The sequence below is a fragment of the Halichoerus grypus genome, chromosome 1 (assembly GCF_964656455.1).
Source record: "Halichoerus grypus chromosome 1, mHalGry1.hap1.1, whole genome shotgun sequence".
Taxonomy (NCBI): Eukaryota; Metazoa; Chordata; class Mammalia; order Carnivora; family Phocidae; genus Halichoerus; species Halichoerus grypus.
Window position 1 is genome coordinate 146,451,098 of NC_135712.1, and position 25,208 is coordinate 146,476,305.

Consider the following 25,208-nt stretch of genomic DNA (forward strand, 5'->3'; position numbering starts at 1 on the left):
TCAGCTTATTCCAAGTTCCTGAATCAGCTAGAAACATTGACTATGACTTGCCTTCATGGAATGTTGGCCCTCTTCCCTGCACAGACATATCTGTTTTTTCATGCAAACTCTTGGTGATTTGGATGCTATTTTTGTCTGATATCTCCATACTTTATTGCCCACCCTTCTGTCCTTTATGGAAATAACATCAATCAACAAATATGTTGAGTATATTACTCAACATAGCATTTATCCAAATCCAAGATCACACCTGACAAGGTGTTAGGCCTGTAGTAGGTATTTCTTAGAATTTTGTTGAATGAATGCGTGATGAATGGGATTCAAAAGGGATTTGCCCTTAAGTAGACTACTGTCTATTCTAGAAATAAGCCATATGTACACACAAGATAAATAATATAAGAATTTACCTAACTAGTATGTATGTCTGTATGTATGTATTCCTAACTAGTTTTTAAAAAGTGGTCCAGTAGATCATTTTGTGTGTGTGTGTGTGTGTGTCTGTCTGTCTGTCTGTCTATCTGTGTGTAAGGAAAGCTTTGTGGAGGAAGCAGAGCTAAATTAGGCCTTGAAAAATATGCATTGTTTGGATGTTTGGGAGGATGACCCACAGGTGGGGCAGGGAGAATTGTGTGAACAAAGGTGCATTTTGGGAAGGGAGCAACCATTCTGGGTGGGAATCAAGATCTGAGTGGCAGGTTGTAGCCTCACAGAAGTTTTGAATGTCAAATAAGATACAGAAATGTTTGACTCGGTTATCTCAAGGAGCCAAAGGTTTATCAAAGTGAAGTACTTCTACTTCTCTGGAATAAAGGTGATATTAATGCATAATTTTCTTAGTTCACTAGGAAAGATTTCCTAAGAAATTTTTCCTCATTTTAAGAACTTCCTCTCATAAATACCACCTTGGGTCCTTAGGAGAAAAAGTACTGTTTGCAAGGTAACAAACACACACATTTCAAGTCAAAACAAAATAAGAGTCCTTTATTCCATATTCAGCTAACCAACAACAATCTGAAATAACGTTGATTTTTAGTTTGTCACCATTGGACTTGCTGGAGTTCTTTCTCATCCTTTGTAGGAAAGTGGTAGTAAGCAAGGCTATCTGAGGACAGCATCGAGTACACTTGTGGGAACAGTGGGCGAAACACACACCACACTGTCAATGGAGAGGCAGCCCTAAGCAAACACCTAGCAAAGGCAAAAAGATCTGTTACATGATAGCCTCACTAGGAGTCAATGTTTTATGAGAAGACCCAACCATGTGAAGGGCAGGTGAGAATGAAGACATACACACAGGCTGCACTCGACCGACCAGTGCCCTGAGTGGGAATCCCACTCTGGAAATGGACTGCAGTTTCCGGGGAGATTTTCTGTGTGTCTCTGTCCTTCAGGTTCTGCCCATATGACAGAGCCTGGCCATAGCCACTGTCCTTGGGGTAAAGGAGCTCTCTCCCCCAGATACTCTAGTCTACTAGTCTGAGGGAGCTCAATGTTTATGGGATTGCCAAATCTTAGTTAAGAATCAATGGGCCATAATGCAACATATCTAACTATGTTAAATGCTTCATGGGTGCCTGCCAGCTTCCAAACTTGCCAGGAGGCATATGGTGTTTCCGAGGAAGGAAAAATGCAAACTGAGCCCTGAGGTCAATTCTTCAACATCAAACTGTCATATTCTCAACTTACTGTTCCTCTAGGGCACTTGGAATAAAGAGCCTGACCTTGATGGCCTGTCTCTCCTCAGTTCCCCAATAGGTCAGCGAGTGGGCGGTAGGGTTTTTGGAGGAGCAACGTACCCAGAACAGTTGGGGGACTCCCCAAGAGGTGCTTTGGCGTAAATCAGTCTTGGAGAGGCACATGATCTAGGTATTTGACTTTAGGTGCATTTCCTGAAGATGGACATTTCGCTTGCATTGTCTGGTGCTACCCAGGCTGGTTCCGGGCAGGCCTCAGGCTCCAGGAGCTGCTTCACAAGGCTCACTCAGAATCCACTGTGTGGTCGAAGGCATGCTGGGAGCGCCTCTGCTTCCTGGACGAGGCATACAGGCACGCCAGAAACACCAGACACAGCAAGGCCACTGCTGTGAAGAAGGCAAGGATGCCCATAAAGGCCGGTGGGTCCATGGGCAGGTGGATCAGGGGGCTTTCGGCTGGGATCTGGTTGGTCAGGCTGAGCATGTAGCCCAAAGACCAGGCTATGCTGCTGTTCCCCACCTGTATGGTAGAAAGATGGCTTAGTTCTCAGGGTAGGGCTCGAGGTGGGAATTACACACATACACCACTGTCATCCTCATGACACACCCACCAGAAACTGTGGCCTAACGTCAAAGGACTTGCCCAAGTTCAGACACTGCAGAGACTGGGCTAGAATCCAGGTCACTGAGACCCTACCCTCAGCACTGTGGAGAAATCGTCAGAGTCCTCACAACCTCGTCACAGCCAAGTGGGATGATGGCACAGTTAGTAACAGTGGGAGTTTCTCCACTGTCCGGTACAGAAGTGTCTGTGGCTAAACAAAGAGGATAATGAGCAGTTTACTGAACCCAGGACCAGTTTCTAAGCACAGGGGGTCAGTCTAAATAGGAAACAGACTTTGTCGATATCTTATGTTAGTTCCATCAGTTTTTGTTTCCATGTTTTTAGGCTGTTTTATTAGATACAAAAAAGTTTCAAATTTGCAATCTTCAGAAGGAACTCTATATCATTATGTTGTACTCCTTTGTATCTTGAATGATCCTCCTTATTTTAAAGACTATTTGGTCAGATATTAAATAACTATACTGAAGTTTTTAGAAATTAGCTATACCGTTTTCTTTTGAGTAGTGTTTGCCTGATAGCTAATTTTTTTTATTTTTTATTTTTTAATTTTAATTTTATTTTATTTTTAGATTTTATTTATTTATTTGACAGAGAGAGACTCAGCGAGAGAGGGAACACAAGTGGGGGGAGTGGGAGAGGGAGAAGTAGGGGCTTCCCACTGAACAGGGAGCCCAATGCGGGGCTCGATCCCAGGACCCTGGGATCATGACCTGAGCCAAAGGCAGATGCTTAACAACTGAGCCACCCAGATGCGCCTAAATTTTTTTTTTTAATTTTCAAACTTTCCATGTCCTTTTGCTTAACACCTAAGGATTTCTCTTACAAAGAATATACGCTTGATTTTTAACAATCTAATCTGACAATATCTGTCTTCTAACTGGTAGGTTTAGTTCATTTATGATTATTGTGATTATTGATATATTTGGACTACTTCTTTCTAATATCTTAGTTTTAAATTTTCAATTAGTGCTATTTTCCTTTTTCTATATTTATTTCCTTTCTTGCCTTAAAAATGATATATAAATAAAGTCCGCCTTTACAAATGAGCATTTTAGGCCACTGTTGTGATCCTTTACCCTGCTCCCTTCACACTGGATATTAGCTATATTTGAATGTTGGGTTGTTATGAATGGACTCTTCCTTTTCTTTGGTGTAAGTTTTCTTTTTTCTTTTTTTAAATATACAGTTTAAGCCACCACATCATTTATTCTTCCTGCCTATATTTTTATAACATTTCCTGGATTTATTTCTCTTCTTGTTTTTTTTTTTTTTTCAAAAATATTTTTGACGTCTCTGTGTGGCAAATCTTCTAAATCTTTTTATGCCTTCACGTTTGAATACTAATTTGGCTGTATATGAACTTCTTTACAAATAAAAGAAAGGGATTTGAAGGCTGGAATTCTGTATCCATCCAAACTAGTATCCGAGGGGACATCACTTTCCATTCTCAGAATGTACTTTCCTGCTAATTAGATTCATTAGAAGCAAAGTGTAGAGAGTGCATGCCACCAAGAGTCCTTATATGTCTCCAGACAGCCTTATCTTTTTGTAGATGACTCAATTTTGTTTATGTAAAAGTAGACAGTCACAGGCCTAATGCTGGCTATTGATTGGTTTAATCTAATTATTGCTAAAGCTAATATCAAACAGACTGACTCCAGGCTTTATATCAGCTATTCCTGAAATGAGAAAATTCTCCCTGAATCCCGGGAACATAGGCTGGGTGAACATATCAGCAAGGTTGAGTCCTGCCTGGAAACAAGGCCTGGAGGGTGACAGGCCAGTCACCAGTAAATACAGTGACCTCAGGCACATTCCAAGAGAAGTTCTTACTTCGTGCTGCTGTAAATCCCTAATACTCTCTGTTACCCTGTCATCTGTGTAAAATGGAGAGCAGTTAGTTACTAGCCTCTTAAGAATCACTGCCCTATTTAAAACTTCTTATCCAGCTGAAAAGTCTGATCCTTAAGATATTTATATATACACTCAACAAACATTTAGTAAACACCTTCTAGGTTCTCGCTCCTGTGCTGAAGATAATGAAACAGGTCCTGCGCTCGCGGAGCTCAGGGTCTGTGAGCTCTTGGCCTCTGATCCCTCACCCATGTGGAAGGGTCTCCAGTGACACCTCCTCTGGATTCTCCACCATCTCTTCTGGAAAGCTCACAAGGGATTGAAGTCTCTTCAGCTTCCCCTCAGCAAACTGAAATCACCCTCTTAACTTCTACATTTCTTCCGCACCTATATACACAAGTCTTTTGAGAGGAAGAGGAGAAAACAACCTGTGCCTTGACTTACTTCTTTTTTAAAATGTATTTGGGGCCAGGTCTCCTCGGTGAATCTGTATCCATTCACGAGCAAGTGGTAGATATAGTGGGCTGAGAAGCAGTAGGAGCGGGCGTATACCTCGTCAAACCTGGGGAGCAGCAGCGGGAGCTGAAGAGGAGGTCCCAAACACATGAGGCAGGCACGTTTGAAAATGCAAGTTTCAGAACACATTTTAAAGACTCTCATCCCCTAGAATTTCATAATACCATCACCATAAAATCATCCAATTGTATCAGATCATAATGAAAATACCCCTATGCAGTATGGGGTACACCACATGCTGTTGTAACCATTGTGCCTGTGGTCAGAACATTCATCCACAATGCGGGTATGAGGTAGGTTCCCTTATTACCCCATTTTGTGGATGTGGTGAAAGCAGAACGGCATGAAGTCCCAACTCGGAACAAGTGCACACATGCACACAAATGGAATATACTCAGCTCCGCTCACTGTGTTGTACGGATGCTGCCCCTTTCCCTTTAAATACTGACCTGACTCCAGCTCTCTGAGCAGAAATCCCAGGTGCTTGAGTTGAAGGCTTTCAGGGAAAAGCTCCCCGAAAGATTGAAAGCACTGGCTGTGTAGTAGAATCCTGCAAAAGCCTGGAAGGGGGTCGCACAGAAGGAAGTCAGTTCTCAGAACGTGGTATGTTATGGAGCTTTCAGCGTGGGGAATAAAGAAGTGGGAAAACAGGGCAGCCGAAGAGAAACAGAAAGGGGAGAGCTAAATCTTCAATGGGGGAAAAAGGGAATCTTTTGGTGGTTTTTGCTCTTACCACGAATGCCCCTTTAACTTTTGGCTGATAAACCCCATCAAAGGAACAGGCTTCTTGGTCATGGCAAGCTTTGAAGTCAAACAGGAAAGCCACCTTTTCCCTACACAGCGATGGGTCTCCGCTTCCTTCAAAAGTGATGATGTCATCAGGGTCATAATTTACAGGCCTCAAGTCTGCTGTGCACAGGCTGTCAAATATGTAGCCCCCAGTGAGGGTGGTGACATAATTCCGAGGGTAACAGGGGTTGATGATATTGGTTTTGGTGGGAGAATCCTGTAGGTACAAGAGGGAGGTGTCAGAAACCACTCTTTTGTGGAGGGCCAAAGTGTTTCCCTCTTGCAAATCCTCAGTATTGCACCCTCCCATGCCAAGAGAGAAATGGATGGAAAACATGCCATTTTGTGTCAGTGTGCACTTGAAGGCAACTCCCAGGTTGTCTTGAGAGCTCCAGTGGGGGTGGGTAAACCTGCACCAAGCACGATGCCAGGCTCTCGCTCATATTATCTGACCCACTCCTCAAGACAGTCCTGGCAAGCAGGTTTTATGAAATCCGTTTGGATGGGAAAACAAGATATGTTTAGATTAATTGATCATTTTGAATAGAATATCACCTATTCCCCTAACAAAATAATCCAAAAGGTTACAAATAAGTATATTATGAAAATTAAGGTTCCCTCCCAACCACTTCTAGCCACCAGATCCCCTCCCTAGAAGTAACCACTATTGCCAATTTTTGTGATTTCCTGCCAGGGATACTTCTTGTATGCATATGCAAATATCTTTTCTTCTCCTCCCTCTTCCTTTTTCTAAAAACGATAAATCGCAGTACTCTATACACAGTTATGCCCCTTGCTTTTCTTACTTAAAAATATACCTTTCACATCTTTCCCATCGTACATGTAGAATGGCCTCTTCTTTTTAGTAACTGCATAGCACTCCACTGCACAAATAAACTATAGAGGAGATTCCTTAGATACGGAATATGAATATGAATATTTAGATGGTTTCCAATCATTCTGCATTATAAACAAGGCTGCAACAAATATCCTTGTTACATATAAATCTTTGATCCATTTGTAATTTATTCGGTGTAAAGATTGTAATAGGGAACCTGACTTTACTTTTTTCAAATGACTATCCAATATTTTATCTACTGGTGAAAAATATTCTTCTTATCTTATGCTAAATTCCAAAGTGTGTTTGGTTCTATTTATGGACTCCCTTTTCTAAGGAATTAGATTTGAACTCTGTCCAATTTCAAAGCCACTAAAGCATCTCCTGCCGTAAAGTCTTGACTCAGACGATATTTATTCCAACTCTTTCAATTTACTGATGTAGGAAATTGAGATACACAACAAAGTAATGCAATCATTTAACAAAGGCCAGTGACAGGACTCCACACATAAGCGTCCAGAAGACAAGCACTCATCCAATGTAACTCTAATGAGCGTCCTCCAGAAGATCTTAATATGACTGAGTCTGTGGAGTCAGCAAACAGGCTCCTTTCTGCTTCAATGGTATGAAAAAAATTCACAATTTTCAAAAATTGTGTTTTTGACATTTCAAAAAAATATCTAATTTGTAACATGTCACACCAGGGTCACCCTATGGCTGAAATATTGGTTTAAAGGGGAAAAAAAAAAGAAATCAATCAACTGGTTATTTAATTTCCCCCTCCAAATCTGACATACTTTTTAAGTAGTTAAAATGAAATAAATTATTTCTGGCTTGGCCTGGAGAGAAGCAAGATAATATCAATTATTTCTAGCTTGGAACACAGAAGAAGCTCAGGAAAGATTATTTCTTTTTTTTTTTTTTAAGATTTTATTTATTTATTTGAGAGAGAGTGAGCTTGCGGGTGAGCATGAAGGGGGGAGGGGCAGAGGGAGAAGCAAACTCCCCGCTGAGCAGAGAGCCAGACGCGGGGCTCCGATCCCAGGAGCCTGGGATCATGACCTGAGCTGAAGGCAGACGCCTAACTAACTGAGCCACCCAGGCGCCCCTAAAGATTATTTCTATGCTCTTTTTGGAGTTTGAATGATTTGTGATGGCATTCTTTAAATATAATTTGCCAATGGTCCAAGTTGCTCAGGCCCTCAACATTCAACAAATCTCCCCTGAACTTAGTATTTGCACGGCACTGACACTAAAGGGTCAACCATTAGGCTTGAGAGCAAAGAAGTCCACTGGAAAACTGCAGCATAACTTAGTCTTGGAGTAAATCCCATCAAAAGTGGAAAAGTGCAGATAGGAACTATCTTCAATAGTGATGGAAACTATTAAAGGAACACACCAGGAAACTAATTTAAAAGGAGGGCACAGGACCAATAATGAAAAGTATGTTTTATTGAAGGATACAAACCAAGAACTAAATAATTGGAAAGATATTTTATAATTCTATATGGGAATTCATAATATCATCGATTAGCCAATTTTTTACCAAATTAATTTTCAGTCAATGCAACTGCAATCATAATTTCAATGAAAAAAAGTTTTCCTTTCTGTTACTGCTTAAAATGATTTTGAAGTTCAGAATAAATGTCTGAGACTAGAAAAACAAACTACTGCAACTAGAATAATTGGCTCAAGAATGGAAAAATGGATGAATAGAACAGGAAATCCAGAAACAGATCCTCCTTATCCAAGGACTTATTACTGGAATGTCCCAGAATCCCTGAAATTATCAGATTGCAAAAAGTCATCACAACTTTGTTGGTGGGACTTTGGATGGTTTTTAATTTTGTTGGAAGATTGCCTATTTATCTACTTATATAAAAAATATACCTACCCTTCAATTCTATCCTACAGAAGCAAAATCACTATTTCATAAGGTTATATGCACAAGAAGCTTTACTGGATTATTATTGCTGCAGCAAAACAGGACATAGCCTGGTGTCCATCAGGATAGGAATGATTGACAAATTGTGAAATACTAGAGGGTAAAGAAAATAAGTTAGATATCGATCTGGAAAGTCTAGAACAACGTATCAAGCTGTGAACAGTGAAGACATTTGGTGAATAGGGTTGGAAAGAGATTTCTTTCATTGTTACTTTAATATGTTTTTTGCATAGTTTGACTTTTTACAATAAAAATGTACTTTCTTTTATAACAAAGTGACCAATACAATTTTTCTTTTTAAATAATGGTACTTGGAATATTATGTGTCTATAAAATAATAATTTCAAAGGATATTGAACAACACAGGAAACTGCTCATGGTATATTGTTAGGTAAAAGAAAAAGCTGGATATAGGGGCACCTGGGTGGCTCAGTCCTTAAGCATCTGCCTTCAGCTCAGGTCATGATCCCAGGGTCCTGGGATCGAGCCCCACATCAGGCTCCCTGCTCAGTGGGAAGCCTGCTTCTCCCTCTCCCACTCTCCCTGCTTGTGTTCCCTCTCTCACTGTCTCTCTCTCTGTCAAAAATAAATAAATAAAATCTTTAAAAAAAAAAGCTGGATATAGAGCTATATATACCATATGAAGCCAAATTTGTAAATACACATATTCATGCATGAAAAAAAAATAACTGGAAGAAAATGCAACAGTATGTTTAAAGTGGTTAATTCTAGGGTTTTTTGTTTTGTTTTATTATTTATATTTTTTGTGTCTGCTTTTCTAAATTTTTTCATTCAACGTGTCTTACTTTAAAAACAAAAGAAAGAACTTTCTTAAATAGAGGGGAAGAAGGACCGTGAATGCATGTCCCTAGCGTCTAACAGGCTGTCAGAGACTCCAGCCCTGGGGCAACTGGAGGCTTGTTCATACAAAAACAGTTTGCAAGGCTTATATTCAGGTATCGTTCTCACCACACTGTGACAGATGAGGAAACCAGACCCAGACTGGTGGAATTTACTCAGTCAGTGTTCATGATGTAGTCATCTTGGTGAACCTTCTAAGTCGGGGCTTGGCAATATGTATTTGGCACATGAAAGTACTGGTCAGGCAGGTCTGGACATGCATTTGTGGGTGATCCTCAGCACACCTGGATCCTTCCCCTCACCTGAGTCAGAAGGCTTTGAGGGCAGAGCCGTACTCTCAGGCATCCAGAGGTTACCAGGCAAGTTGGAGGGCTGCCCCCGTCCCTGTGAGCTGATGGGCCACAGTAGAGCCTGGGGTCTCCCACACTCTGTCCCTAAGCCTGGGCTCACACCTTGAGACCTACGTTCTCAAGCCCAAATGAAACCTCAGACAGGTGGAGTATTTGCTTCTCCACCGTAGATTCTTGGATAGTCATTCTTTAATAAACATTATAAAAATAAAAACCACACACACAAACATTCCTCAGGGCCAGCCAAATTCAAGAGGTTAACTTCTCTGACCTTCACTCACCCTGGAAAAAGGATGATTTCACCTGCTCCCTTTCTCCTGTTTCAAGTTCAGAGGAGACCCTGCCCCCCACCCTTGTCAGGACTAGAGCTGGAGGGAGGGGCTTTAAGCATTGCTAGAAATGAAAGGAGATGGGGAAAAGAGGTGTTTCCAGAACTTCTGTCTTGGGAAGAAGCATCTTGGCTGACGTACATTAGTGAGCAAGTGGGGAGGAGTGGTGGTTATGGAGACCTTGCTAGGGAGGATTGATAGGGTTCCCTGTGGGGTTTGGCTTGGCCAAGTGGGTGTGATGAGAGTCTGGGGTGGGCACTGGGTCTCTTGAGCCCCAAGGACTGCCTGCAGGATCCCCCACTCTGCCCTTCCCAGGCAGTGCTCAGCCTCTCCCAACAATGCCTGCCACATGCATGTGTACTGAGGCTCCAACCTTTCCTGTGAGGCTCAAAGAGAAGCTCTGGGGAGCAGGCCAGATCTGGAGGGTGAATTCTCACACACACCCCTGCATGACTACTCGGTAAATGCAGGTGTCTGAAGATGTCAGTTTTGCTGATGGCACTTTGGTCAGCCAGACCATGTTTCCCTGTAAGCTAGTGGCTGGGGGAATACTGCTTCCTTCCTTAATTGCCAAAGTAGGTGGGAGGGGTGGGGGTTAACCTATGGTGCTGTGTCCACTATGTTCACAGGCCGACCCAGCCCTTGTCCCCTGTCCCTGGGTCTCACCAGAAGCCAGGATCTGTGGCCTCTGGTTGGCCTCATGCCCCTCTAGGTGGTCAAAGTCCCTTTCCTTCATCTTCATCTTCCCTTCTCAGCCATGCATGGCTGAGATGGATGTCCCCCGAGCATTGGAGTTTGGGGTCTAGGGTCTCATCCACGGAGCTTGTGCTTGCTGACACACACCACACTAACACTGAGTTTACCTTAGGGACAGCCTTCCAGCTGATGCCTGAAGTAGCCATCTGTGCCATGGAACAGTTACTGTGTGAATTACTGACCATGGTGATGGAATTCTGTTACTCCCAAATCCCACCATATAAAGGGCATCAAACCTGCCTAATATAGGCCCATCTAAAAGGACGCTGAGCCCAGGGAAGGCTCAGTCCTGTCCTCTCCCCTGTCAGCAAGTATATTTCTCTTGGTACCACTTTTATTATTTTGTCTGCACTCAGGGGAGTCGCAAAATTCTCAGGCTTATTTAGCTATTGGTTTAAAACAGTTTGTGTCCATAAAGGGATCCCAGGTCTTGAATCATATACAAAACATTTGGTGCCCTAGAATTTCCCTAGACTTCTGACTCAAATTCACTGGAAGTGGTCAATACAACAGAGAGAGAGAGAGAGCTTGGACCCCCATGAATAAACTGGAACATGCTCTCATTTCTATCCACATTCTAATTGGAGTGGAAAGGACAGACCCCAGAAGCCAAGGCCCCCTCCCCTCAAGACCCCCAGGGAACACCTGCTGTGCCCCCTACCCCCCCCACCCCGGCTCAGGTACCTGAACGAGTATCGCCAGAAACCTCTTCTCAGCCTCGTTCCGGCCATAGCACTGGAAGCTATGTGTGTAGAGCGTGTACACATAGCCATACAGGGACACTTTCATGATGTTGCTGGTGTTCAGCCCTACCTTCTCTCCAGCCGCAAAGGATATTTGGGTGGAGGCACCACCTAAATCCAGGGCACCTGTGGTCTCCACTCCATTTGGACGCACCCACATATGCCACAGGTTCTTCTGCACAGTGGGAAAAGGAAGCAAGAGAAAAGTCGAGAGGCACCATCTGTTTGCCCAGGGCTCTCCACCAAGACCCATATCTTATTGCTAAGAAGTATGACATGGGGAACATTTGGGGGCCAAATCTCTCCCTTATTTCAAGGGTGGTGAACTCAAATGCTTTCTGAGTCTGGGCAGACAACATAAGTGAGTGAAGCAGATTAGGTGTCGACAATAGGGAATGGTGGGGACTGTGGCAAACTGGGGACTACATGAGCTACACTCTATTCCAGTTAGTTGTTGTCATGTGGAATGTGAGTTCACTGTGACCAGTGCTTCCAATTTTGAGGGGTTGTGGGGGTCAGGACAAGCTATAAATGTGGATTTTTATGTGAAATTTCCAAAATATTAATTGTTGGCAATTAATTAAAATATAAGAATATATTTGAGGGGGAACAACATAGGTGTTGGGCTGGATATGGTTTATGCCCTCTGTAATATGGTGATTATCTCTTGGAGTTGGCCTTCCTTTGAACAAGGGGCAGGGCATATGGGGACTGCAGTGTAAGGGACCCGGGGATACAGGATGGGTTGGGAAGCCTGAGGGCTCCAGAAATTTCAGAGGGCTGTGGAGCTTTGGGAAGGGTCATTCTCCAGCTACCCTTCAAAAGACCCATAGGCTTTAGATTTAGGTCCCCCCCACCTCCAATTTCTTATTAGTTAGTAAAGTGATGATATTCCCTCTCCTCTGTGCATGTGGTCCTGCTTATGATACAATGTTTTTGCCCCAGCTATATGTGTCTTTTCTTGGCTATTGTTTCATAGGTGTTTCCTTAATGCATTATATGATAAGGATGACACAGGACAGATGCCCCTGTCAACATACACCTCTGCTTTAAGTGGCCACCCACAGGGGACAGGATAAATAGCAAGATTAAAAACCATGCACTTGTTTTCACACACCTCCAGGAAATTTCCCATTAAATAGTTGGCTGTAATCCATCCATATATCCCTTCCTCTTGCCCAGAAATGATTTGAGCACCCCTAAAATCAAAGGGCTGGGACTTGAAGTAGTTTTGGATCCTTGCAAGGACTTCATTAGCTGCTGTTTCATTTTGTAACCTATGCAAGGCACAGAACACAAAAGGCTGAGTGCCTGGACAAGAGAGTCTTAAAATAATCTCACTCAGGTTAAAAGGTAAACCTCCCCACCCCTCTGCTGGCAGGGACGATTTTCCAGATGTGTGCAAAAATGGCAACCCTTTTTGCAAGTTGAAGCCTCCTAGGCAACCGTGAAGGCAGATGCACTTGTTACCTGTCAAACTGCCAATCAAAAAAATAGCTTCAAGTAAAAATACCCCTCATCCTCTCCTCCCTTACCTATTCCCATCCCATTCTCTAGCAACTAGTTAACCAAAAGATCTTCCTGCTTAATCACCATTGCTCTGTCTCAGATCAGATCAGCACAGGAAAAGGGATTGGTGAAGCCATAGGGGTGGCATAAGTAATCTCCTGGGGGCACCACATAAAGGAGCCCTCATCAGGCCAGAAGGAAGGGGGATCTGAGGAGGAGGGGGGAAAGGAAGAAGGTTGAGTTTTCAACAGTCCCTGCTTTGCTCTTGGGGAGGGCTTTATCATGAGGGGATATGATGGCTATCATGGCCGTCATTGGATTGAAATCCATCAGTGTGCTGACCCACGGAAGAGTGGCAACACAGCATTCTTATATCACCCAATGATATAGCATTATAATATTCATTTGCTGCCATTTTACCTTATGGAAGAAGATTCACTTGGGAGATTATTTTCCCTTTCATCAGTGGGTTAACAAAGCCAGGGGCACCAGCTCATTCTTGGCTCAAGAAGAAAGAGCCATGTTACCAGCTGAAGGTCATGCTAATTCAGCAGCAAATTGTCACTGCTCAGAAAATAATTCAAGAGTTTTCCTAGTTTTATCAGTTCCCATCCCAGAGGATTCTCATTATTGCTTTTTTTTATATTTGACTTTTCTAGCAATTAAAATGTCAGCTAGTTCCTTAGAAGGAATGGATCACCATCAGAAAGTTTTACAAGGAGGAGTTAATATTTAATTTATTCAAATGGGACATTCACTGTGTTCCCAAGTGGTGCACTTCCTATTCCATGGTTTTTGTCATGGGCTATAAATCACAGAGTCTATTAATTATTCCTTACCGGGAGGACTGTGAGAAAAAGTAATTGAGAAAAAGTTGGGTGCTTTTTTTCTGTAAGAAAGAAAAGTCAGAAGGAAGGAATTTCTATATCATTTCTATTTCAAGGAAACACAATAATTTTGAAACACACTTCAGATTCCAAGAGGGAGCAAAGAAATCCAATTTTCTCCCACGTTTTACTTGGTCAACCAGGACTTAGGAATAGAAACAAGGAGAGAAAACCCACAAGGAAAAGGCCCAATCCAACTGAGGGTGCTTCCTGATTTCTTTTAATGATCATGTTGAAGTGGCTCTGTTTGTTTGTTCCTGTGTATCTTCTTCATGCCCACACATATAATTTTATGTTACTGGCACCACAGACAAAGTGGCTTTGAAGCAGGATAAATGTCATCTTTGGGGCTAAAACCTTATTTTCAAAGTTTGGAGCAACCTCTACCCTGAGTAGATTTAAGTTTGATGTTTTAAAAACTACTTTTCTTTTATTTCAAGGTCAAGGAAATAAAATAATGGAAAAAAAAAAAAGAGAGAGAGAGAGAAAGGGCTCTCAAAGACAGTGCAGCTGGGCTCAAAGTCATGGCTACAAATTTAGAAGGATCTGCTTAATTGAGTGAAATGAGCTGTTTGTTTCTTAATAGCTCCAAAGACTTTGGGGTGAAGTGCAGAAATTCCACTAATTTCCAGCAGATTCCTGTGGCATTGTGTACATGGGTAGAAGCCACATAAATATGAGCTGCACTCAGTGGAACTGGTTGCGCACAGGTGTCAAAAGACCAGGCATCAAAAACAATTTTTACTTTTCTAAAGAATTGGAGGTACACCTCATGAGATTTCATGTTACCTTCCTTTCTTCCAGAGTTCTCAGGAAAATCACCAACGGGGAGGGAATCCATTTTAGAACGATTTCTTTCTGGGTATTAAAATAAAGCTTGAAATTTTTCCAGCTTTTGGAGCCTCGATTTATGGCAGAATATGGGCTTTCTTTCTTTCAGATTTGTTCCCAGAAATAGAGTTACATTCTTGGCAGGGTTCAACACATTCTTGGCTATTTTGATCATATGGGCTCCTTGGGGCCATTCCAGCCCTTACCTCAGCAAGCGCATCCCAGCCGTGGCCCCCAGGTAAATGTGGGTGGATCTATGGAGGTGGGCTGGAATCTGCCCCTTGACTTTTTCCATGCAATCCTCAAAGGCTTTGGGGACATCTTGGGGGTTTTTCCCATAGCTGGAGATCCCAGAGCCTGAAGAGCAAGCAGTCAGCATTTCTTAGCATTCCCAGGAACCAACAAGAGCAGTACAACTTCTGAATAAAAAACAAATCAGCTTTGGAAGTTAATGGGTTTGAGTAGGGGGTTGAAAACAGGTGGATGTGGTCACACTGATGAGTCAACTCCCAAAATATGGAAGGGAGGAATTACAAAAGTGAAAAAAATGAGCCAGGATCTGCTTAAGAAAAAGTCTCATTTTGGAAATTTCAAATATAAATAAAAGTAGGGAGAGTAGTATAATGAACCCCAATGCACCCATCTCCCAGCTTCCACAATGATCAACTCTTACTTCATCTGCTCTCTCTCCCCACAGAGCAAACTGCAGATATGGTATCATTTCATTCTCTAAATACTTCAGTATGTTTCACTAAAAGACAAAAATTCTTCTTCTTCTTTTTTTTTGTTCAGAAATAATCAATCTTATTGGCCTTTTGCTTCTCTAGTCTCCTTTCATACTACTTGCCTTTGGTAAGTTCACTTGTTTTTTGTTTTATTTTTTAAAGATTTTATTTTTAAGGAATCTCTACTCACAATGTGGGGCTTGAACCTACAAGCCTCAGATCAAGAGTCACACACTCCACCAACTGAGCCAGCCAGGTGCTCTGGGAAGTTCATTTCTTGACAGAACTTCTACCAAATAGGTTTAGAGACATAGTGAAAGGTGGAACAGGAAAAATGAAACAAAAATTCAAATCTATGTCCCATGTGTTCAAACACAGAGGGAAAAAAGGAATCTTGCCATGGTTTATCTTCAGGAGACATTTTGGTATAACTATATATAATTTAACAAGATATCATCCTAAACATTAAATATAAAATAATACCCAAAAGTCCACATTTATAAATTTCAAGAAGAAGTAACATACTCAGAGAGACATATAACCCAAACAAACCCATGACAGAGTTCCTCAGTTTGGTCAGAAATCTCCATGAAGCTGAAATGAACCGTCACAGACAGAACTAAAAGTAGAGTTAGGCAAGAATTCTTTTAAATAAGCATAACCACTGCCCTATTATTATGCCCATAAAAATTAAAAATAATCTCTTAATAGAATCAAATTCTAGCCAAGGTGCACATTTCTTCCATATTCATATATTTTCCTCCCCCCCCATCATTGCCCCTACCTCCTCTTTCTCTCTATCCAGTTTGTTTGAATTAGAGTCCAAATAAATTCCATCCATTGCAGTTGGCTGGTATGTCTCTTAAGTCTCTTTTACCCATAAGTTCTGTCCTCCCTTTCTATTTTTCCCTTGAGATTAAAAAAAAATTTCTTTGCAATTTCATTTGTCTTATAGAGTTTCCTACAGCCTAGAATTTGCTGACTGCATCCCATGATTCATGTAACATGCTGTTGAGCCCCGGCTTTTTCTATAAATTGGTAACTGAATGCAGAGCCTCAGTCAAATTCAGGTTTGGACTTTTTCAGAAGAAATAATTTATAGGGTTTAATGTGCACTTCCAGTGCAAATCACGCATATCTGGCTATTTCTCTTTGTGCTTGAGCAAGCATCAGAGATCATTGCTTAGACCCATTAGCGCAGTAGGATTTATGAAATGGTGATGTTTCATTTCCATCTTTCTTGCTTCAGTTATAACCTAAATGCTTTCATAAGAGGAAAACTTCTCTCTCATTAACTATTTGGTTACCCTACAATACAGTTTGTACAGGGAAAGCAGGATAAGTGCTTGAATTTTTCCCCTTCATCAGCTTAAAAAATAGAGATTGCATGTCTTGTATCCTCCTAATTTATCCAGTGAGGGATTTTATTTGTTTGTTGTGTATCTTTAAGAACATATGAATTTGAAGATATATTTGATGTGTTTCGATTCATTGCAGTTATTATTCTTATTGATGGTCCCGGGGTTGGCCAGTGGAGTTCTCTTCAACATGACCCCTGAGTCCTTTAGATGTGATCTCAGAACCTTTGAGAGCTTCTTTGCTCTCTGATATTAGATGTGTGATTCTATGCACTTCTTGCCCCCGCTCTGGAATCAGCCACTTCTCCAAGGAGTCCTGGCTTCTTTTTTTTGAGTATGGTATTTAGTGTCTGAAATTTGGAAGCCTTTGCAAGGCTTTTCAGAGGACAGACTTAGGAAAACTTTGTTTCAAGAGAAAATGCACCGTGAATTCTTTTTTTTTTTTTTAAAGATTTTATTTATTTATTTGACAGAGAGAGAGACAGCGAGAGAGGGAACACAAGCAGGGGGAGCGGGAGAGGGAGAAGCAGGCTTCCTGCCAAGCAGGGAGCCCGATGTGGGGCTTGATCCCAGGACCCGGGGATCATGACCTGAGCCGAAGGCAGATGCTTAACCGACTGAGCCATGCAGGTGCCCCTGCATTGTGAATTCTTATTGGTACTTCTACTTCAAAACTACAGGTTTTTACTTAAGTTGATCTTGACCTTCTTTTTCCTATGCTAAAAATCCTGCTTCCCAGCAACTCCAACTGAATAGCTCGCTTGCTTTATTTCACAATCCACCCACAAAGGTCTTAGGATGACAATACCAGCACTATCACCAACTGTGTGGTTATTGAAAACAGTTTAAGATTTTTTTTTTTAAAGTTCTTTTTGTCCTAGGGTATATCCCATTAGGCATTATGGACCCTATGTACAGCATCCATGAGTAAAATTTTCTTGAAACACATATATGTACATGCTCATTTGTCTGCACATTGTCTGTGGCTGCTTTTGTGCTAAAGTGACAGAGTTGAATGGTTACAACAGAGACCATATGGCCAACAAGTAACAAATATTTATCACTTAGCTCTTTACAGAAAAAGTTTGTGGGCGCCTGGGTGGCTCAGTTGGTTAAGCGACTGCCTTCAGCTCAGGTCATGATCCTGGAGTTTCGGGATCGAGTCCCGCATCGGGCTCCCTGCTCAGCAGGGAGTCTGTTCTCCCTCTGACCCTCCCCCCTCTCAGGCTCTCTCTCTCTCTCATTCTCTCTCCCACATAAGTAAAGAAAATCTTAAAAAAAAAAAGAAAAAGAAAAAGTTTGCTGTTCCTGGAGTTAGATGATTTATGGGCATCTCCAGCTTAATCTGTCTAAAGCCAAATTCCTTAATCCCTGCCATGCTCCCAACTGACTCACCCCCAGGGCTCCCCTCTCAAGAAGTGGTACCATCACACACGCAGTTGCTCAGGTCAGAACTGGTGCTCAGGCACCACCAACTTAGACATCTCACATTGAATCTTTCATAAAATCTTGTTGGCTCTACTTTCAAAATACCTCTCAAATCTGAGCACTCTTTCTCCCCTTCCCCCAGAACCATTCTAGATCAGAGTTTTTCTATCTTGGTACCACTGACATTTGGGGCCGGATAATTCTTTGTTGTGGGGCCATCCTGTGCATTGTACAATGTTTAGCAGCATCCTTGGTCTCTATCACTAGATGCCATCAGAACCACCAACCCCAATGGTGACAATCAAAAATGTCCCCAGACATTGTTAAATGTTCCCGGGGGAGCCAAGTTGCCCCACACTGACAAGCACAGTCTCAGCCAGACCACCACAACATCATAACTTTATGACATCATTACGTGCACTGTTCTAATAGCCCTGGTTTCCCTGCTTCTGATCTCAGCCTCTGACTAGATGTTCTACACCCAGAGTGCTCTGTTAAAAGTGTAAGTCATATCCATGTTAGTTCCTTGACCAGAATCTCCTAATGGCTTCCCAGTATACTCTGAAGAAAATGCATCTGAGTTCAAGTCAAACCTCTCACTGCTCTTAAGGCCCTCTGAGCTGGCCCTGACCACGGCTCTGGCGTCACTACTCACCTTTCTTCCTCTTACTCATTCTGCTCCAGCCACACTGGTCCCTTTGCTTTTCCTAGAAAATGCTAAGAAGCTTCCACCCCCAGGCTCTCCGCTTGCCAGGCTTTCTGCTCAGCACGTTCTTCCCTCAAAAATGTGTATGGCTCACACTCTCCTTTCACTTCTGCCTCTGCTTAACTATCCCCTCCAAACAGAGCATGATCATTCTCTGTCCACCTACCTCACTTGATTTTTCTTCACAGCACTTCTCCCTGACATATTATATATCCTTTTATGATCTATCTCCTTGATTCGAATGTAAGTTCCACAATAGCAGAGACTTTGCATATTTCACTTTAGAATCCCCAGTGTCAAGAACAGTTACTGGCAAACAGTTGATACCCAATACGTATTTATTAAATAAATGAATAAATGAATTGGTCAATGAGATTTTCAAACCAGTGTGCAACTCTATACTAAGGGGATCATGTAGTCCAACCTGATCAGCTAGAGCTGGTCTCTGGAAAGGGACCGGTTAGGAGCCTTGTTGGAATGTCAAAACTTGGGGTATCTGAGCATGTCACCCAAGACCTATTTGCATAAGGTCCTATAAGCTTCCTAAAGGAAAGACAAGATTGGGCTCACAGGCTTATGGGATCCTGGGATTCACAACTCCAAGAAAGGAGGGTTGAAATCACTATTCCAATCTGGAGAAAGATGGTTGGACAGATGACACAAAACTTACTCGAGGTGGGACAGAAGCAGAAGATATGTACCCAAGCAAAGGATACTTTCAACACCGTAATGGCCTGGTCCCCAACACAACTTTTTAAGGTATTTCAATGGAGAAGATGGTTACACTTAAGCTCCAGTGGAGTTTAAAGAACTTTAACTGCTGGTTTAAAGGGAACACATGAATGTCCTTTGTGGGAGGAGGCAGCCGCAGCCATGAGCACCACACACCATGAAAGAGATGAGGGTCATGTAGGGGCCCAGTGCCCTCCAGGGAATGGCTTTATAACATGCAGCCCAGAGCTTTGGACACCAGCATGGGGACCAGCAGCTAAGGCAGCACCCACTGAACTCAGGAAAATAGCAGTAACCGAGGACTGATGATACTCACCAAGGCCCCTCCACCCCCACCAAGAAAGAAATTTCCAAGAGCCTGGGTATCTGGGAAACCCGGCTGGGCAAGCAAGCATTCGTCACCCCCTCAGACTGGCCAAGGCAGGGGAGTCCTGGGAAATTTGCAACTGGGAAACAAGAAACCCAAATTATCCCTGGAGAAGCCACATGTCTTCAAGGGGACAGCACTCGCCAAACTTTAACTCTGTATTTTGAGCTTTAGTTTGTGGTCTTCTGGTCATTTGGAGTATATATATGGATCCCTGAGGCTACTGCGATCAAAGGGAAGACCCATTTATGGATATGGTGTGGGCTCCATGACCCTGCCCCTCCCCTAAATCACATCCAGGGTGGCTGAGGGCCCCCACCCCTAGGAGACTGCCTGTGTCCCTCCATGAAGGTCACATCTCCCCCTACAGTCAGAAGACCATCAGGACTGACTTGGCTGAACTGTTCTCTGGGTCTAAAGACAGATCTGGGACAGGCTAACTTCTTGGCAAGAATATCCACCAGGAGCTCTAAAGTGTGCTGTCCCATGAATAATAATAGCTAACACTTAATTGAGTGCTTACTGTATGCCACGCATTTGCCACCTGCTTTACATATATCATTGAATCTTCAAATGATTCCTATGGGATGGGTGTTACTATTATTATGCTTATTTTATAGATGAAGAGATCAAGACACAGAGAGGTTAGAAACTTCCCAGAGCTCACACAGGAGGGATGAGGTGAAGTCTTAATCATTATCCTACACTATCCTCTCTTTTCTTGAAGTGGCTAGTCTCACCTTTCTAAATAAGCATCCTGCTTGAAGGTAAGCAAATGACTCAGAAGTTAGGACGAGATGGGATCTCTGGCTGAGCTTCGAGCAAGGTTGCAGCCACCTATGTCTTGTGGATACCAATGCAAGCAGTACTCAATAAACATCTAAGTCCCTTGTTAGGTGGAGCCTGGAGAGATGCCAAGCAGATACAGCTTCAAATAAAGACTTAGTGTCTCAGCTGTCAGCTCCTGCATAGTTTGCTTCAGCGGCAGAGAGCTGCCTTGCTCAGTGTCTTGCTCTTCCCAGAATGGCAACATCCAACAATTGATGGCAACAGGGGTATCGCAGTCTAGCCAATTCAGGCCATGCAGGATAACTCTGATTGGCTGAAGCTTGGTCAGGCTCATGTGGCTGTTTGACTTCTCTTTCTGAACAACCCTCCTTCTTCCTTTCTTCTACAGGTGCGGATCTCTAAGAATTATCTTGCATCCTAAACTCTAGCTCAAAATCAGCTTCTTGACAACCTAACCTGGCACACTTATGTACTAGGTGAGCTCCTAGCTGCCCTCCATGGAAGGGCAGATGATCAGAACACTCTGTTATTCAAAGAAGTGTGTTAGTCTCCCTACGGGAAAGGCTAATTCTGCCTCCCCTCATCTTTTTCAATGCCATGACCCTCCCCAAAGTTATTATATTTGGGAAGCTCATTGAGGTAAATGAAGGAAGCTGCTTGGGGCTGGGGGGACGAGTCCAGAGTCTCTAACCTGTAGTCCTGTGGGCCAAGGGTATACCTGTTAACACATTCAGGATGCACTGGTCAGGAAGCTCCAGGCCAAGTCAAAGATCATGATGCTCTAAAGAGGCTCGTTTTAAACAGGGGCACACATACACACACTCACTAACTGGGGTTTGTTATGAGTACTGAAGTCTTAATTGTAAAAGGCAAAATTACAAAACTTTGATTGAAGAATATCTTTACGACCTCAGGCTAAGAAAGATTTCTTGAATACAAAAGAGCAAATCATAAAGGAGAAGACTGATAACTGTTCCTACATGAAAAATAAGAACTGTTCATCAAAAGACACAATGAAGAGACTTAGAACAGCGAACCACAAGCTGTAAGGAGATAGGAGAACAACGTAATAATACTAACAAAGCACTCATATTTACAATATATATATAAAGAACTCTAATGAATCAATGAGAAAAAGTCAAGCATTCAGTTGAAAAGTGAGCAAAAGACATGAACAGGCACTTCACAAAAACAGAAATGACCGTAAGTATATGAAATATACATATAAAATATGAAAATATATTTATAATTTGTAATTTTGTAAATAAATAAAAATATAAATATACTCAACCTTATTCATATCCATCCTTTCCATAACCATGGACATACAAATGTCCAACAGGGAAAAATGAATGAGCTTCTGCTACTCCTGTCAATGTAGATGAATCTTAAACACCCAATGTTAGTGAACAAAGCAAATTACAGAAGAATAAATGTTTGATTCCATTTATATAAATACATGTTTGATTCCATTTTCAAGAACAGAAAAAACTAAATGCATAAGGACAAAACTAGAAAGGAGAACAAGGAAACAGTGAATATAAAATTCAGGCTATGTTGCGGAGATGCCGAGAATGTTCTGTTTCAGGGGTTGGCATCTCACAGGCCAAATCCGGTTCATCATCTTTTTTTTGTATAGCCTGTGAGCTAAGATAGTTTTTACATTTTTTAAATAACAAGGAAAAATTAAAACAATATGTTGTGACACTTGAGAATTATATGAATTTCAAAATTTCAGGGTCCATAAATCAAGCTTTATTGGAATAGAGCGATGCCCATTTGTTCATGTATTGTTCATCCTTGTCCATCTCTTTCTACCGCCCTCCCCCCCAACATACACAGCCAATTAGAATACAATTCCCCTACTGGAATACAATTTTCCATGACATGCTCATGTTTCTGCATGTCTTATGAGCAGAGGCCCTGACTGCCTTTGTTCTGGATTGTATTTTCAAGGATGTTTGTGTAACAAGCAGGCTTAGAAGATAGAGACAGTGTTCTCCCCCAGATCAAAAGGCAGGCATTATAAGTGTTTCAGATTCCCTAATCTTGGGATTTGTCTTCTGTAAGACAACCCACTGTGTGAGCAGATACTGTCTGGCCCTCTTTACATCATCTTGTGCAAAGTGAGGCTCAGAGAACCAGCTCAAGAAAATGCTGACACTCTGCCTACTGCTATTATGGTGAGCAATAAACCATCCTTGGTTCTGACCCGGGAGACTTGTGTCTTCCACCAGCCTTCATTCATGCAAGCATGGCAGGGTAAAATCTCACACCATGCACCTCCATGTTTCAGACATGAGAAAACTGAAGCCCAGAGAAGGGAAGTGAGTGGCCCAAGATCACTGTATGGATGAGGATCAGCACTAGCACAGGATTGCATATGTTCCTGATGCCCAGTCCAGTATTCATATCCTGCCTCCAGGCAGCTTCTTGGGATCCCTCCAGGCCTCCAAAGGCCCTTAGGACTCTCCCTTGCTTCCCTATGGGCCTCCTGCACACACTCTGGGCCTTACCTTTCACACTACACTTGAAGGTTTGACTGACCACTCCAGTATTATTCTCCTTCTCCGCTGGCCACTGATATACGTAGATGGTGGTTCTGGAAGACCCGGCATCAAGCACGATCCCATACTGAACAAAAGGGGAAAGGGAGAGTCAGAAATGGGCTGGGCTTCTCTGAGGACTCCTTTCCAATGGGCCACTGAGAACCCGGAATACTCTCAAGAGCTTAATCCACCCTGCATCATTTAGGTAGGGGCTGACCAAGGGAAAAAAAAAAATGATTTGCTCCAAACCAACTTTGTCTCCTTGGACTGTGGGGAAAGGGGATGGGGTGAGGTGGGTCAGGTATTCTGGGGTATGGCTCTCAGCTTTGGCCACACATTAGAATCACTTGGGGAGTCTCCCAGTTCCAAGGCCACATCCCAGACCCATTAAATCAGAATCTCTGGGAGTGGACGCAGGCATCGGCAGTTTCTAAAGCTCTCCTGGTGACCCCAGTATGCAGCCAAGGTTGAAAATTAGCACTCCAAGGATCTTGCCCATCCCCGGTTTCTTCCTCATCCAGACCTCTGAGGTGGGGGACAGAAGCCACCTGGGTCTCAGGAGGGAAATGAATAGTCAGTCACCTGCTGCCCTCTATTCTCTAAACTTCCAGGCCCATCAGCCTGGAAATAAACATAGGAAGTTCTCACAAGGGAGAAACACATCAATACCTGCATTAGCCTTCAGAAGGAAAGTATTCATAATTAAGGGGAAAAACCCCAAAATACCAACTAATGTTGACATACTGTCCCACTTTGGTAACATGGTACATGAACACACAGACAAGAAGGTGTTGCCAGGGCAGTGCCAGGACTAGCTGTGCCCAGGATTGCCGGCTAGGAGTCCTGGACCATCTCCCCAGCTAGAGGCAGGCACCAGGGAGCTTCCCCTGAGGGTCTTGCCAGCCCAGGCCCTGGACCAAGCCTGAGCAGCAAAGAGCATGCGTTAGCAGCCTATGGGGATTGGAATGAGTAAAGCTGACCGAGGTCAGTATATGCTTGGACCTGGAGTCAGCCCAGGGCAGCAGAGGCTTCTGGGTCACAGCTCTTCCCCTATTCCACTGCTGTTGGATTAGGCTGCTCATCTCAGTGAGGAAGATGAATTTGGGTTCTGGAGGCAGGGCGACTCAGGTGGATGCTTACTTTATGACTCCGGGTATAAGGCCTAAGCTCTCTGGGTTTCCCTATCTTCAGACAACTTAACCTTGAGAAGTAAATAGGAGACCATATGCCTGATACTCAATGGCTGCTCAATAAATACAGGCTATATAGGAAGATCAGTAAAGCAAAATAAACAAAATCACAAAGCAAGGAAAAGAGTACAGAAAAGTAAATAACACCCCTCAAATCCCACTATTTTTTTAACACCTTGCTATATATATTTTCTAATGGACTTCTGTGTATACAGCTACATATACGAATATGTGATTAGACATATGTTTTCAATTCAGTACAGGATTACACTGTACATATTCTTTTCCAATGCTCTTTTCTTATTCAGTAAGCGTATCACGCACATCTCTCCCTGCCAGTAAAAATACTGATATCATCATTTTCAATACATTCCCCACATCTTCTGTGAGATGTACCATAATTTATTTAGCCAATTCCCCGATTCTAGACATTTGGGAGGGTTCCAACTTTCCACTATTAACAAGTGATTGTTTCATTTGAAATGGGACCAAATAAAAACATGTTGCTCCAGCTCCTCAATCACAGCTTCCCCATTATATCGAGATGGAACATCCTGTGTCCATTGGTATTCGAACTCGGACAGCCTCTTAATCTCAGCCTTCAATGTGATGAATGCTGACGGGGATCCTGACGTGACACCCCCTGCAAACAAGGGAGGCATTGTTCACAGCCTGCTCTGGGCAGAGGCTCACCAAGGAGATTAGCACACAGGTGGAGCAGAAGGAAACGAGGCACTCAAGAGATCTGAGCCTCCCTACCAGTCCGCTTTCTCCCCTCCCACCTGCTGCTGACCCCTCAGCACCCCTCCCCCAACCCCTCCACGCCTGGTGCTGACT

The 25,208-nt window shown here is 42.8% G+C and overlaps 1 protein-coding gene across 1 annotated transcript in view; it reads right to left on the reverse strand.

Annotated features, from left to right (window-relative positions):
- Positions 1 to 953: 953 nt before the first annotated feature.
- ENTPD3 (ectonucleoside triphosphate diphosphohydrolase 3) overlaps positions 954 to 25,208 on the reverse strand; it is a 32,159-nt gene continuing 7,904 nt past the window's right edge. The window contains exons 4-11 of the mRNA XM_036123002.2: positions 23,149 to 23,266; positions 14,734 to 14,884; positions 12,418 to 12,577; positions 11,242 to 11,475; positions 5,423 to 5,695; positions 5,139 to 5,249; positions 4,618 to 4,755; positions 954 to 2,214 (exon numbers count right to left, since the gene is read on the reverse strand). Of these exons, the coding sequence (XP_035978895.1) occupies positions 1,978 to 2,214; positions 4,618 to 4,755; positions 5,139 to 5,249; positions 5,423 to 5,695; positions 11,242 to 11,475; positions 12,418 to 12,577; positions 14,734 to 14,884; positions 23,149 to 23,266 (1,422 nt within the window). The 3' untranslated portion in view covers positions 954 to 1,977. The remainder of the gene's footprint in view (positions 2,215 to 4,617; positions 4,756 to 5,138; positions 5,250 to 5,422; positions 5,696 to 11,241; positions 11,476 to 12,417; positions 12,578 to 14,733; positions 14,885 to 23,148; positions 23,267 to 25,208) is intronic.